The 15191-nt window shown below is 43.0% G+C and overlaps 1 protein-coding gene across 1 annotated transcript in view; it reads right to left on the bottom strand.

The window, feature by feature from the left end:
- The window catches only part of SPAG17 (sperm associated antigen 17), a 232801-nt gene that overhangs the window by 144840 nt on the left and 72770 nt on the right, over positions 1-15191 (bottom strand). Inside the window, exons 8-9 of the mRNA XM_074983588.1 lie at positions 10671-10805; positions 7308-7389 (exon numbers count right to left, since the gene is read on the bottom strand). Coding sequence (XP_074839689.1) covers positions 7308-7389; positions 10671-10805 — 217 coding nt within the window. The remainder of the gene's footprint in view (positions 1-7307; positions 7390-10670; positions 10806-15191) is intronic.

The raw sequence follows: 15191 nt of genomic DNA on the forward strand, positions 1-15191 counted from the left end.
ACTGAGGTGTCAGAGATTGTAATGTCTTTATGCCATACAGAACACATTTTCCCAGCAGCTATGAACCTTCCTATGCCCCAATTAATGTTCTTCAACACTTATTACTAGCTTTTATGCAATGTTGGGGAGCATTGGCACAGCTGTGGGTTGCAAGCATGCAAGAATGCAGTGCAGCTGGGGTGCATAGTCAGAGCTGAGGACAGGGATGCAGTAGCAGAACAGTGGAGTGCAGGGTGGTTGGGAAGCACTGGCAGCGCTGGGGCTGCAGAATGGTTGAGTGCAAGAATGTTGGGGTGAGCTGGCAGAACTGCTCAGTGTTTGGGAGTTGAAATGCAGTGGCAGAGCTGGGGGAGCCGCACCTTCCCGATCTGAGCACCCAACCTCTCTCTCCCCCTGCCATCCATTCCCATTTTTACCTCTGCCCATAACCCCTTGCTGAGACCCAACATACCTCTCTTTGCTATTCCTCCAATACTACATCTTTTACTGCCTCTCCCCTCTCAGGAAGCAGTCGCATTCCCCCCCAAAGATTCTGATTACTTTTTCCTCAAAGTTAAATTATAATAAACCCTCACTATCGTGGGACCCATTTTACTGGACATCGGTAATAACGGGTGTCTGCTAGCCCTGCCCCCCCACAAGAAAGTAAAGTACAGTACTGCACTCTAAAGTACTGTAAATGGCAGCTCACCAGAGATGCCACCGGTCCCCCTGCGGCTGAGACTACTGCAGCCGCAGGGTCGTTGGCTGCAGCTGGAACTGCCGCGGCTGCTGCTGGAGCTGCCACAACCATGGGGTCCCTGGCAGTGGCTGGAATTGCTGCACCCGCGGGGTTCCTTGCTGCAGCTTGGAGAGCTGCCGCCGCCATGCCCTCCCCACCACTGAGATCTGTGGTAGTGATTCCAGCTGTGGGAGGTGGGGGAGGACACAGTGGCAGAGCCAGAAGAGTTCCCCCTCCCGCCCGCTGTGCCCTGTGCGTGGGCAGCTTGGAGCCTAAGGAGCTGCCATGCTCAGGGCAGAGCGCTGGCGAAGCAAACCCTCAGAGTAAACCCTTCAATACAACAGACTTGCGGTTTTAATGGATACCCCTCCCACCCAACTAGTCCATTATATTGAGGGTTTACTGTACCTCCCATGACTCACAAATTGTAGCTACCTCCAGCCATGGTGTTCAAGACTGCTTTTGTATGAATTGTGGGTTTTGCCATTAAGTTATCCTTGAAGGATGAGCTAATATCCATCGATAGGTCTGTGATTCCTTCCACCATTAGTATCCCTCGGTTTAACAGTACAAGACAGTTGAAAGAAATTTCTATTTAGTTGAGAATGGAGGTGTCTAACTTGGGAATGGATTCGTCAAATTCCCCTAAACTTGGATCCCCAATCCAACTCACACCTTCCATAAGGTATGCCTAATTTCAAAGCAATAGAAGTAACCATTCAGATTTTAGACCATTTATAAGAATGAAGTTCATGGCATATAGAATGGCAGGAATGGAAACAGACATTTTTTACTGGCACAGACACAGTGTAAAACTCTACATATTCTTAAATAGTGTTCTCAATTTAGCCTCACCCACAAAGATTTACTGGAGGCCAAGCAGTACCTGGGGTAAAGCTTGCCCAGTAAAGACCATTTAAGTTTGTAGCTCATCAATGGTTTGATCGTTAGCTCTGCAAAAACACACACACATACACCCAACCAAACATATTTAAATGGCTATTTTGAGGCAAGTTTATATCTCCAGAAAATCACACTGAAATTATGCCAATTTTAGATCATTAGCCGAACTACAGACACTCCTGAGACATGGTCAACTTCAAAGAAAACTCAATAAGTATGCCAATTTTAGAGGTCTTAGAAAAGTCAACCTTTAAACAGATATGATGCTGTGTCACTATAATGCACAAGAAAAACAGATTAAGGTTGCACAGACATCCTTAATTCTGACATTTCCATCTCCTTAGTCTCTGACTTTACAACCTTAATAATGCCTTTTAATATATTGTGTGTAATGTGTATCTATAGGTAAAAAGGGCAGTTTTCACTCATTTGTGGAAAATAACTTAAACACACTTTTTATGTCAACACAATAATAATAAAATCTAACTCACATATAATGATACCTAACTCTTTCATCAGTTGATTTCAAAGCTCTTAATGAGATACCAAACATATATTGGACTAGTCACTAGATAAATTCCATGGCAAACTCTGAAGTCTTTAAAACAAATTTCAAAGCCAAAGGACTGGTAATATATTACATTCAATTAGGGCACGCAATCATCTCTAGCAGTCCTCAACAGACTGATAGAGAATAGTACAGTAAGGTCTCAAAGTGCGCGAATCCAGAGTATGTGACCCTGCTGTTATGCATCTGACCCCCCGATTCTTACTTACGCTTGTGATTCGTACTTATGTGCTATGCATGGGGTGAGAAGCAAGTGTACAGTACTCACCCCCAACATCTCTCACTAGAATCACTTGGAAAGTGAGTCTACCCACACAGCATCTTTCCTCTCACATAAGGAAAGCAATACTACCACCACCCTGCATCTTTCGCCCTGCGTAAGAAACAAGTCCACACAACTGACATGTTTTGTATGTATTTATCATGCCATACTTAATAAAATATATATTTTTTATCATCTAAACACTTTACTTATTTAGATGGTTCATTGTGTTGCGATTATTGTTGAACGGGCTGTCTAAATAAATTACATAAGAAACTTGCATGCTAGTGCGCAAGTTTACAGACTCTCAGACTACGCGTCTTCCTTCTCTCTCATGCTCTCATTCTGTGAACGTTTCCCTCTTATGCTCGTGTAAAGTTTTTCTTTATCAGTGAATTTGACCACAATCATGGGTCCTAAGAGGAAAAGTAGTAGTGGAGCTAGTCATGTTGAAAGTGAGAAGAAGAGGAAAGCTCATACTGTGAGAACTTTTGAAGAAAAAGTCAAGATTTTGGACTCATTAAGAAGTGGCGCATCGAACTCTGAGGTTGCGCAGTAGTTCAACATGAACAAATCTTCCATGCATTCTATTAAAATTCGTGAAAGGAAAATACACAAAGCAGTGGAAGACTGTGCACCAGCAACAGCTAAATTGATCCAACACGCGCAGGATCCAATTCTTATTAAGACTGAGAAGGACTTAAATTTATGGCTAGAGGACACGAATAAAAAGCATGTGCCATGTGATGGAAGGAAGTTACAGGAATAAGCTCTCTCTTTGTATGAGCACTTCAAGAAATCCATGGGTGGTGAAGGATCTACCACATCTACGAAAATATTTTCAGCAAGTAAAGAGTTGCTGGCAAGATTCAAAACCGGATACTCGCTGCATAACATACAGTTAACAGGGGAATCAGTATCTGCCGACCATGCTGCAGCCAAAAAATACCCAGCAGAACTAAAGAAGTTGATCCAGGAGAAGGGATACAGGCCAGAACAAGTGTTTAACGCAGATGAGACTGGTCTTTTCTGCAAGAAAATGCCCAGTAGAACCTACATTTCAAAGGCTGAGAAGCAGGCACCTGGGTTTAAGACAGCAAAGGACAGAGTTACGCTCCTATTTTGTGGCAATGCTGCTGGGCATATGATCAAGCCTGGGATGCTGTATCACTCTGCAAACCCCAGAGTATTGAAAGGAAAGAATAAAAACCTCGTCCCTGTGTTTTGGCAGTCCAATAAGAAGGCATGGGTAATGGCACAGATATTTTTGGACTGGTTCCACAAGTGTTTTGTCCCTGAAGTGGAAAAATATCTGGCTGCGAAGGGATGGAATTCAAGGTGCTGCTCATCACAGATAATGTTCCTGGGCATCCCGAGTCTCTACAATTCGCACACCCCAATGTGGAAGTCGTATTCCTTCCTCCCAATACGACCTCCCTTATCCAGCCACTCGATCAAGGTGTGATACACACATTCAAGGCTATCTACATTTGCCTCACCTTCTCTCACATCCAAACTGCTATGGATCTCGATCCTGAGCTTGATGTAAGTTGCTGTTGGAAGGACTACAGCATCTGGGACTGCATTATGCATGTCAAGGAGGCTATGGAGGAATTAAGCCTGAAACCGTGAATGTGTGCTGGAAGAATATTTGAGAGGAAGCTGTCAATAACTTCACAGGCTTCCCCAAGGTAGATGACGAAATCAAGAGGATTGTTAATGTTGCTCGTCAGGTAGGCAGTGAAGGATTGAATGACATGGCAGAGGACAATATAGAAGAATTACTGAATGGTGATGGGGATGAGCTAATAGAAGAAGACCTAGAGGAACTTGTGAAGAGTGCGGAGGAGGAAGAATTAGAAGAGGAAGAACAGATTGAGAAGGCATCACGGGACCACCATAAATTCAGCCAAGTCTTTCAACTCCTTAAACAGCTAACTGACAAGGTACAGGAGTACGATCCTTCGATGGAAAGGAGTTTAAGGATCACTCGGGAAGTGAACAGATGTTTCTTCCCATTAAGGGAGATGTTCATGGAACTCCACTGCAAGAAGCAGCAACTTCCTATCACCATGTTTTTCAGGTAAAAGCGTCGCAAAGAACGCGATCTCCCTCACCAACCTCTACCATCTACCATACATCTACCATCTACCAACCTCTACCATACAAGAACTACAAAAAGATCTCAGCAAACTGAGTGATTGGGCAGCAAAATGGCAAATGAAATTTAATGTGGGTAAGTGTAAGGTAATGCATGTTGGAAAAAAAAACCCAAATTACACGTACTACATGATGGGGTCAAATTTAGCTATGACAGATCAGGAAAGGGATCTTGGAGTTATAGTGGATAGTTCTCTGAAGACATCCACGCAGTGTGCAGCGGCAGTTAGTAAGGCAAATAGGATGTTAGGAATTATTAAAAAAGGGATAGATAATAAGACAAAAGATATCATACTTCCCCTATATAAAACTATGGTACGCCCACATCTTGAGTACTGCGTGCAGATGTGGTCTCCTCACCTCAAAAAAGATATATTGGCATTAGAAAAGGTTCAGAAAAGGGCGACTAAGATGATTAGGGGTTTGGAACGGGTCCCATATGGGGAGAGGCTACAGAGACTGGGACTTTGCAGTCTGGAAAAGAGGCGATTGAGGGGCGATATGATAGAGGTATATAAAATCATGAATGGTGTGGAGAAAGTGAATATAGAAAAATTATTTACCTTTTCCCATAATACAAGAACTAGGGGACACCAAATGAAATTGATGGGTAGTAGGTTCAAAACTAATAAAAGGAAATTTTTCTTCACACAGTGCAAAGTCAACCTGTGGAACTCCTTGCCCGAGGAGGCTGTGAAGGCCAGGACGCTATTCGGGTTTAAAAAAGAGCTTGATAAATTTTTGCAGGTTAGGTCCATAAATGGCTATTAGCCAGGGATAAAGTATGGTGCCCTAGCCTTCAGAACAAGGGCAGGAGATGGATGGCAGGAGATAAATCACTTGATCATTGTCTTCTGTTCTCCTTCTCTGGGGCACCTGGCATTGGCCACCGTCGGCAGATGGGATGCTGGGCTGGATGGACCTTTGGTCTGACCCAGTATGGCCATTCTTATGTTCTTATGTTCTTATCATGCAGTCTCCCACTGCATCACTGCAAAGACCCTCCTTGCACACTCCTGTTTTGTCACCTGCATGAAAAAAGGCCACGAAATCACTGACCAAAATGCCTGTCACAACTCAAGCTTTGAATTCTCCTGCTTCATCCCCTGTGCTAATTGAAGCCTCACATTCTCCTGCTGCCTTGATGTCTGCATCGCCTGTGTGCAAGAGAATTTCACAGCCTCTACCTTTTTCTGAAGTGGATCCCGATGACTCTCCATCTCTGGAGGGATTGAAGGAAGAGGATCAGGAATAAAAAGCTCCCATCATGCTATACAATGCACTTCATCATTGTCTTCATCCGTCATCGCACTGTACAGCAGGCTACATCGTCATCATCATATGAAGAGAAATGAACAACCTTGCATTCAGATAAGCCCCATTTGATTTTTATATAAAAATTATAGGGTCCAGTCACAGTATTTTATAACCTTTATACTTTAAGATTTATGTACATTTAATTTACACAAATAAAGTTTATATGAACACGTACACAGTTTATAGGCGTTTCTGAAGTTTTACCTTTGTAAACAATAGTTTTCTATAGGAAGACCCCAATTTACACAAATTCAAGCTTACGCGGGGCTAACAGGAACTGAATCCTCACGTACTTTGAGACCTTACTGTATGACATCTTACAGCTAACCTGGAATAGTACCAAAGTATCATGTTGTCCAAGACGCATGATCATGCCATGAAAATGTCCACAAAATTTCTTCTACAGAGAAGTCACAAGGGACAAAGCATGTGATGGACATCTACAGTGACCCTGGGCCATGAATTTGAGTCCTCCCATCTCCACTCACCACCGAGGAAGTGGCTGGAGTGAGGAAATGTGTTACTTCCCCTGGAAAGGGGAAAACATGGACTGTGACACAGTCAGAGTGCCATTTGTGTAAAGGATGCCACAGTCCTGGGAGTGATGTGGATCCTTGGAGCAGAAGTGATGGTGGCAAGACATCACCAGAAGCAGGTGCACTGGCATACACAGAGCAAATCTCCAGTTTAGCCAGCAGGAGGCAACACAGCAGTGAGCCCCAGTCCACCACAAAAGGTATATTGTTTTACATCAGCTGTGGGACTGAGTGACACAGTTCGAGGACTGTATCAACAGTGTAAGCTGTGCAGATTGTTGTTGATGGTTGTTCTTTATAATGTTTTAATGTACTTAGACAACAATGCAATAAATAATTAAATACATAAACTATTAAATACAAAAACTAAAACTATTTCGTATAACCACTGTGCAGCCAAGCAATATGCCAAGTATATAAATTTATACACAGCAGCCATGGTTGTTACACAGAAGCAACAAATCTAATCTAATAAATAATTACACACAAAAAGATATGTTGAAATAACCCAAAATTTGCAAAACCAAGCACTCAAAAACAGGAAATGACAGAATTAAGGTATCTCTGGGTTCTTCGCACCCTTCCTAGCTAGCATGACAGGAATATTAAAACAAACAAAGCCATTCTCTGAAGAGTGCAATCTCTACCACTGCAATTACAATGTATTCCAATTTAGATAATTTATTTGCCCCAGGAAATATTTGTACAGCATCCATTTAAATATTTTAATTTGTTGCAAGAGTATCTTCAAAATTATGTAAACATGAGCATGGATGAGAAGAGAGAAAATTATTCAAGGAATTAGATATTCATTCCAGAGTGTTAATCTTTCACATGTACCCTGTAGTAGAACTGCTGGAACTAGAATTTCTTCTGTTTGTACTTTCTTCTTTGAAGAGACAGCTGAAGAAACTGGATGTGCCTAAAGGAACAAAAATACTGATCAAGCAAACACAGAAAGTTGTAGCTCAGTTAGATTTGCTACTTGTGAACACTGAGACCCAGATCCATAAAGAGATTAATATTCAGAGAGTTGCAACACAATGGCTGTGTCTACACTACAAATTAACTTTGAAGTAAGGGGCTACATGAAGCAGCATGGCCAGCAGGCTGAGCAGGATTGTGAGGGCATCGTCCTTGCCGAAGGTGGGAGCTGGCATGGTCTCCGGCTGTTCCCCTGTGTACGTGCTGCTGCTGTCTTCAGGCTGTCAGCCTTGAGCATGTGCAGGCTGTGGGTGCTGGGAGGGGCCCTTTAAGGGTTGGTGGCTGGAAGCCCGGAAGGGCTTGTCGGCCATGTGATCCCATGCCTTCATCATTTTCTGTCTCCTTACTTCGAAGTAGGGAGTATTTGTGTGTGGACTTTTAACTTCAAAGTAGGGGAAAGCCTACTTTGAAGTAAGGGAGTGTGCCTTTTGTGTGTGGAGTGCAACTTCTAAGTTATTTTGTAGTGTAGACACAGCCAACTTTTAAGCACCCAGAAAATCACTTGAACATTGGGATCCATAAAGCCTAACATCAGTTGCCGAGGCTCTCTATACAATGAATTGGGAGAAATAAACACCTTACAATGAGATCCAGCACACTGGACAAGAAGCTGTATAAGTTAGCAAATGAGAGATAATGATATAGGTATGCCCTAATTCCTGTCCCTCTCCTGAAGCTAGATGACTAAATCCAAGCCAGAAGATTAAGCGAGAAGGACTCTATAGCCCAGCATTTAGCGCACTCACCTGAGAAATGGAAGATCTAACATCCAATCCCATAGCTCCTACAACTTTTTAATCATCTACCCAAAGTGGAACAAAACAGGAAAGACTGAGGGAACCATCCCCACAAATCCATCCCCTTATGTTTCCTCTCCTGGGATAGAATTTCATAATTCTCACACTCAGACCAGGCTCTGGGCTACAACACCCTGCATATTTACAGTCCCAACTCAGGAAGTCTGATAGGTGCTATGTCTACACTACATCTTAAAGGCAATTTTAAGGCAGTTAGCTCAATTTTACAATGTCACTGTCTTCACTGTGAATGCCATTAGATTGACTTTAGGGAGCGCTAAGGTCGATATTATTACACCCACAAAGTGAGTTTACGTGAGGGGGGCATGAAGGGGCAGACACCACAGCCCCGCGTCTGGAAGCTAGCAGAGCCAGCCTTGGGGTCCTCAGCTGGGAGGGGGGCATGGAGAGACCCTCAGCACCATGGCTGGAAGCCGGCTGGACTCGGCTGCCAGAGCCTGCAGCATGGGTCCCCAGCTGAGCGGCAGGGAGACCCTGCCACCCTATGGCTGGGAACCAGCTGGGCTCCCAGCCTATCCTCCTGAAGCAGCCCCAGATGAGGCTGCAGCTTGGTTCCCCGCCTCCCCTGGGTTTGTGGGACCAGGGAAACTGACCAGCGCATGGCTGGTCAGCTTCCCAGTCCCACAAGTGGTGGGGAGCTGGGAATCAAGCGGCAGCCTGGTTCCCATCACTCCTGGGCTTGCAGGACCTGGAAAACTGATGAGTTCATGTCTGGTTAGCTTCCTGGTCCCAAAAGCAGTGAGGAGCTGGGCAACCAAGTGGTAACCTGCTTCCTGTCTCCCCTGTGTCGGCAGCAACTGGGAAACTAACCAGTCATGAGTTGGTCAGTTTTCTGGTCCCACAAGTGGCAGGGAGACTGGAACCAGTTTCCCGGATCCTGTAAGCCCAGGGGAGCTGGGAGCCTGGTTCCTGTCTCCCTTTGACTTGCATGAAAATGTGAGTTATGCAGGGGTTACTGGAACGCAACCCCTATGTAACTTGAGGGTTTACTGTACACTACAAACTAGACATAAGAGCTGTGTCTACACGTGCACGCTACTTCAAAGTAGCGGCACTAACTTTGAAATAGCGCCCGTCGCGGCTACACGCGTTGGGCGCTATTTCGAAGTTAACTTCGATGTTAGGCGGCGAGACGTCGAAGTCGCTAACCTCATGAGGGGATCGGAATAGCGCCCTACTTCGACGTTCAATGTCGAAGTAGGGACTGTGTAGACGATCCGCGTCCCGCAACATCGAAATTGCCGGGTCCTCCATGGCGGCCATCAGCTGAGGGGTTGAAAGATGCTCGTTCTCCAGCCCCTGCGGGGCTCTATGGTCACCGTGGGCAGCAGCCCTTAGCCCAGGGCTTCTGGCTGCTGCTGCGGCAGCTGGGGATCCATGCTGCATGCACAGGGTCTGCAACCAGTTGTCGGCTCTGTGGATCTTGTGTTGTTTAGTGCAACTGTGTCTGGGAGGGGCCCTTTAAGGGAGCGGCTTGCTGTTGAGTCCGCCCTGTGACCCTGTCTGCAGCTGTGCCTGGCACCCTTATTTCGATGTGTGCTACTTTGGCGTGTAGACGTACCCTCGCAGAGCCTATTTCGATGTGGTGCCGCGCAACGTCGAAGTTGAACATCGACGTTGCCAGCCCTGGAGGACGTGTAGACGTTATTCATCAAAATAGCCTATTTCGATGATGCTACATCGAAATAAGCTATTTCGATGTTGGCTTCACATGTAGACGTAGCCAAGAACTGTCGTCTTCTCAAGAATTTGATGCCTGGGTTTTTCCAACTCTGGCCCTGTTCCTCTCAAAAGCTAGATGAAATATTTTATTCATTCTGATAATAAGAAGGGTTTCTAGATGTCTCAAATTAAAAGCAGAGAAGGTAGTTCAGCTCTGATGTTCACCTTGCACATTTCTAATCAGGTTTCAAATGTAGCTGATTAGCACCAAGGCCTTGATATCCAACTTTTCCAGATGTGCACAGACTGCTGCACAGGTGTGAGAGACCCCACTGAGTTCTGTGTTGGTGAAGCTAGCCTGCCCAGGCACAAGAAGCTGTAGCATCTGAACTTCAGAGACAATTTAAATTAGCTGCTTATGCCAACTGAAGAAATGTTTATTGCTACTATATCAAACTAACTATTCCTGTACAATTTTTGAAAGTTTTATTTTTCTGATTCTCAAGCTGGTGATTGTTTTGTTTGTTTTCATATTTTGAGACCTTAATATTTAAGATAAAGGGCCTAATTCTAACTTACAAAAGGTCATGTAGTTATTAAATAACTTGTGTTTGATTTTTATTGTTGTTGTCGAGTACAATGGTTAAAACATGCAAATTCACTTAACGTAGTATCTAATTACTCTGCATAATCATGGCTTATAGCAAAGCAGCCATTCAAAAGTTGCAGAAAGCTATACCTGTTTGTTCTTTGTTATTACAGGGACATTAATAAACTTGGTGTTTTCCAGGTAGTGCTGATGTTGTCTTTTCCAGTCCAGGCAGTCATACATCAAACAAGCAATGCTTTCAAATAGCACAGTTCCAAATGCAAGCTATGTGAAAAGAGAAACAGGTACGAAAGCTTAAGCTTAAACACAAAAGCACAGTGGAACTCAACCACCAACTGGTAACTCTCTAAGAAAAAGATCTACAATCCATTTAAAATATGTCCACTTATTCATTAAAAATGTTGATGTGTAATGTCAGTCTAAGACAAAAGGTCTTCTTTTTGGAGGTATAAAGATGGTGAAGAATTTTTTTTAATCTCTCTTCTTTCTTTTTTTCCTCCCAACTACTACATCACAGTCTGTAACACATAGAATGGTGTATGTGTAATGCTGCTGATAATGTCTGAAGTCCTACAGAAGATTAAAGTGGCACTGTTTGCCTATGGTCACACAGCAAAGTTATTTTGAGATAATAGCTGTTATTTCTAAATAACTTTGCGAGCATCTACACTGTGCACATGCTATTTTGAAATACATTTGAAATAGCAGGTGCATTATTTTGAATTTCATAAACCTCACTGCAGGAGGAATAACACCTACTCTGAAAGAGCTATTTCAAAATATAGGCGCTATTAAGACATGGAATAGTGCTACACTAATCCCTTGATTTATGTGGAGGTTGCGTCCTGGGCAACCTCCATGCAAATCAAATTTTACATAAATTTAGGGGGGGGGGTTGGGGAGATCCCTAGAATTCCCCTGGCTGGGGGAGCGGGCAGCTCGGGGAAGTGGGTGGGGGCAGCCATGTGGCCCCTGGCTTCTCCCAACTGGGAGAAACTGTGCCTCAAGCAGCTGCCTATGTTCTGGGCTCCCCAGCTGCAGGAGCCAGGGCCTGTGTGTGTGTGTGTGTGTGTGTGTGTGTGTGTGTGTTTTGATCTGCACTTAACTCACATTAATGCAAGTTAAGTGCAAATTGAAATTGCGCTTCTCAAGGGTTTACTGTATTTTGAAATAAGCCACAAAGACATCCAGGCTACGTCTACACTAGTCAAAAACAAGTTTACTAATGAAGCACTGAAATACATATTCAGCACCTCATTAGCACGTGGGCGGCTGTGGCACTTCGAAATTGATGCAGCTCGCCGCCGCACGGCTCGTCCAGACGGGGCTCCTTTTCAAAAGGACCCGGCTACTTCGAAGTTCCCTTATTCCTATGAGCAGATAGGAATAAGGGGACTTCGAAGTAGCTGGGATCCTTTTGAAAAGGAGCCCTGTCTGGACGAGCCGTGTGGCGGTGAGCCGCATCAATTTTGAAGTGCCACAGCTGCCCGCTTGCTAATGAGGCGCTAAATACCTATTTCACTGCTTCATTAGTAAACTTTGAAATGGCCATTTGCATGGCAATTTCGAAGTTTTTGGCTAGTTTAGACACGGCCCCAACGGCATTATTTCAAAATAGGCACTATGGGTGCATCTACACTAGGAACGAATTTCAAAGTTAACTTCGAAGTTGGGCACTACTTTGAAGTAGCCAGCAGAGAATTTACACACATTTTCCCTTACTTCAAGTTAACTTTTAAGTAGGGAGCTCAATATCCAAGTCCTTGTAGTGCCCTACTTGGAAGTTTAACTTCAAAGTAGGATGCGTGTAGATGCTCAACTTCAAAGTAAGTAATTTCAAAGTTATTTTTGTAGCGTAGACACAGCATCTGTGTCCAGATCTGCTATTTCGAAACAGCTTGGTGCTATTTCAAAATGCATTCTTGAGTGTAGGTGTATTATTGTGAAATAAGCTATTTTGGAATCTCTCTGATATGTAGACATAGCCTTAATGTCCATTAAAGCCAATTCTCTTTTTCATATATATTATCTAGGGGCTAAATGAACAAAAGTACACAACCAAAGACTAATTTCTTGTTAAAGTTAGGTTCTCAGGCTTTCCATATAATATATGGGGAGAATCAGGCACCTAAGGAAGCCTGCAAGCTAAACAAAGTCCTAATCCAGCTAGCAGTGACATGCAGAGGAATGATGCAGGACTAAAATCTCAAAGGTGTTTAGGCACTTAAATGCCATTCCTCCAGGCCTCTAGGCACCTGAATGACAAGGCGAAGTGAAGTATCTATCTCTGTTCTGGATTCTCAGTTGTGAATTATCTCCTACAGTTAGTTAACTAAGCCAGCTTAGACACTTGCCCAAGCCTTAGCAGGTGAAAAACCAGAATGACTCAACCCCAACAGTCAGGGTACTCACCTCAGATGTAACAGACCTGGATTCAAGTCTTTCCTCTGCCTTTTCCTGGAACAAGGACTTAAACAACTCCAACAGGTCTCCCATAAACCATGGGAATGTCCTTACCACCAAGCTATAGGCTATTCTGGATAGCTCCTGTTCTCAGTCTTTCCTATCTGAGATATTTCATTTTTGTTCTGCATTTGTACAGTGCTTAGTATTAGGTATTCTAGGCACTGCAGTATTACAAATAATAAATATTTGTTAGCTCAAACATTTGAAACTGGCTGCCCACATCCCAGATGAGTGTCCTAACCACTAAGCTATTGAATATGATGGATACACATTCATACACGTGTGCCATGCCTCATCTTGTGCATGTGCTTGCAGAATGTCTATCGGATTGAACCCACCTGGGACCAGATATCCAATTCCAATTTCAGGCCAACTCAAGCTTCACTTGGTATCAGATGGCTTGGCCATATTCTTCTGTGTATGTTAGGTGTCACAAAAATGATATGGATGTTTTAGAATTGATTCTTCATTTTACTTTTTCACCGGCAAAACCAAAATAGCCTTTATGACATTTTGCTAGTGTGGTCTGTACTGTGTGTAAAATCAAGACTTTAACCTTTTGAGATTCATCTCTTTCCTGAACTGAGCCACCCTGTCCTGAATGGTATGAGTTTATGCTATATGAATTCCCTCCCAGAAAATTAGAATTAGGACAAACAGATAAATGCATCTGAATCGCTGCTGGGCTGCTAACGAATGGAACAGTCAGATCAGATAACCCCTCTTGGAGTCATGGTTACAATAGATTAGCAAATAGGAATCAGAATGACAGGAGACAGAATAAGAAAGATGAATTTGAGGAGAAAGGAGGCTAGTCAGAGAAGGTCTGGGTCAGAGCCAGCAAGTGAATCTGATGTTATCTTGGCTGATAGCCTTATAGAGTTATTTATGGTAACCTCTGATATGTGTTGTTGATTTTGGTTCTTTCCTCCATACTGGGAAGAATGAATATATTAAATTTTCTTTGCTCTTACCAGTTTGGAGTACCCGTTTTGAATGTAACTTGGGTCAATTTTTAAAAAAATAAATAAATGTAACAATTACTATAGTGATTTGAGATGTCTCTTTTAGGTTTCGAAACTTGAGACATCTTGAACGTACCTGATTTAACATAACAGCTAAGCACACAGTTTCTGAAACTCAGACTTCTTTAAGGTATCTCAAATTAGACATCCAAAATCACCAGTCACTTTTGAAATTCATTGTGTTTATGATAGGAAAATGCAAAATTAATACGGCAAATCATTTTTGAATGACAGGACTTTGGAAAATTCAGGTTTTTAATTTTTTTAAAAGTCTCTTCTTCTATTACTTCTACTGCTATTGCTATTACTTCCTCTTCTTCTCCTCTTTTCTCAAAAACAAAGTGTCTGTCAAAAATGATTGATCTAGAAACTCCCTCATATTTGTTTCTATTATTCATCACTGGTTACTAGCGTACTGGAAAATTTTAATTAAAGTTCATTGGCATACTTTGAACTTGCACATATTAAAATAAGAAATTCTAAAGACATTACAAGCAACATGAACTGCCAATGTCCAACAAGACAAATAGCTAGGACAAGATGGGAGCTTCTAAGGCTGTGTTTACATTATGAGATAAATTCAATTTATTTATATCCATTTTCTAATTTTGGAATTTATAATTTTGACCATCCTCACTTTATACCTTGCTCCCCACAAAGTCGAGTCATTGCTGTCACACACATATTGGCTAACACTGATTGTTGCAGTAGTGCATTGTGGGAAGCTATCCCACAGCTCCCTCAAACCCATAGCGTTCTGGGCACGCTGGTCTTCACGTCATCTTCCCCCCATTGTATTTTCATCATTCCTCTCTCAATACCTGAAAATATGTCGATCCATTGGAAATAATGTAGAAGACACTCAAAATTACAAGAAAGAATTGTTGGTTTCTCCACATGTCACATTGCCAACACGGGTGCAGTGACTGCATTCTTAACTGGCCCTCCATCCCATCTCCCATCATTGCTGAAATGTGATCCCTGAAAATAATGCAGGGGGAAGAATGTAGGAAGAAAGAAATAATTTTTGGCTTCTCCATACGTTATTGTTAACGGAAAGGGTTTTTGGCTTTCCAGTGCACTATAAGGCTTTCGCGCAACAGCTTCTCAGCTGGCTGTCCATGCCACCTCCCATCACTGCCAAAATGTGATCCCTGAA

This window comes from Carettochelys insculpta, chromosome 1 (genome assembly GCF_033958435.1).
Source record: "Carettochelys insculpta isolate YL-2023 chromosome 1, ASM3395843v1, whole genome shotgun sequence".
Classification (NCBI taxonomy): Eukaryota; Metazoa; Chordata; order Testudines; family Carettochelyidae; genus Carettochelys; species Carettochelys insculpta.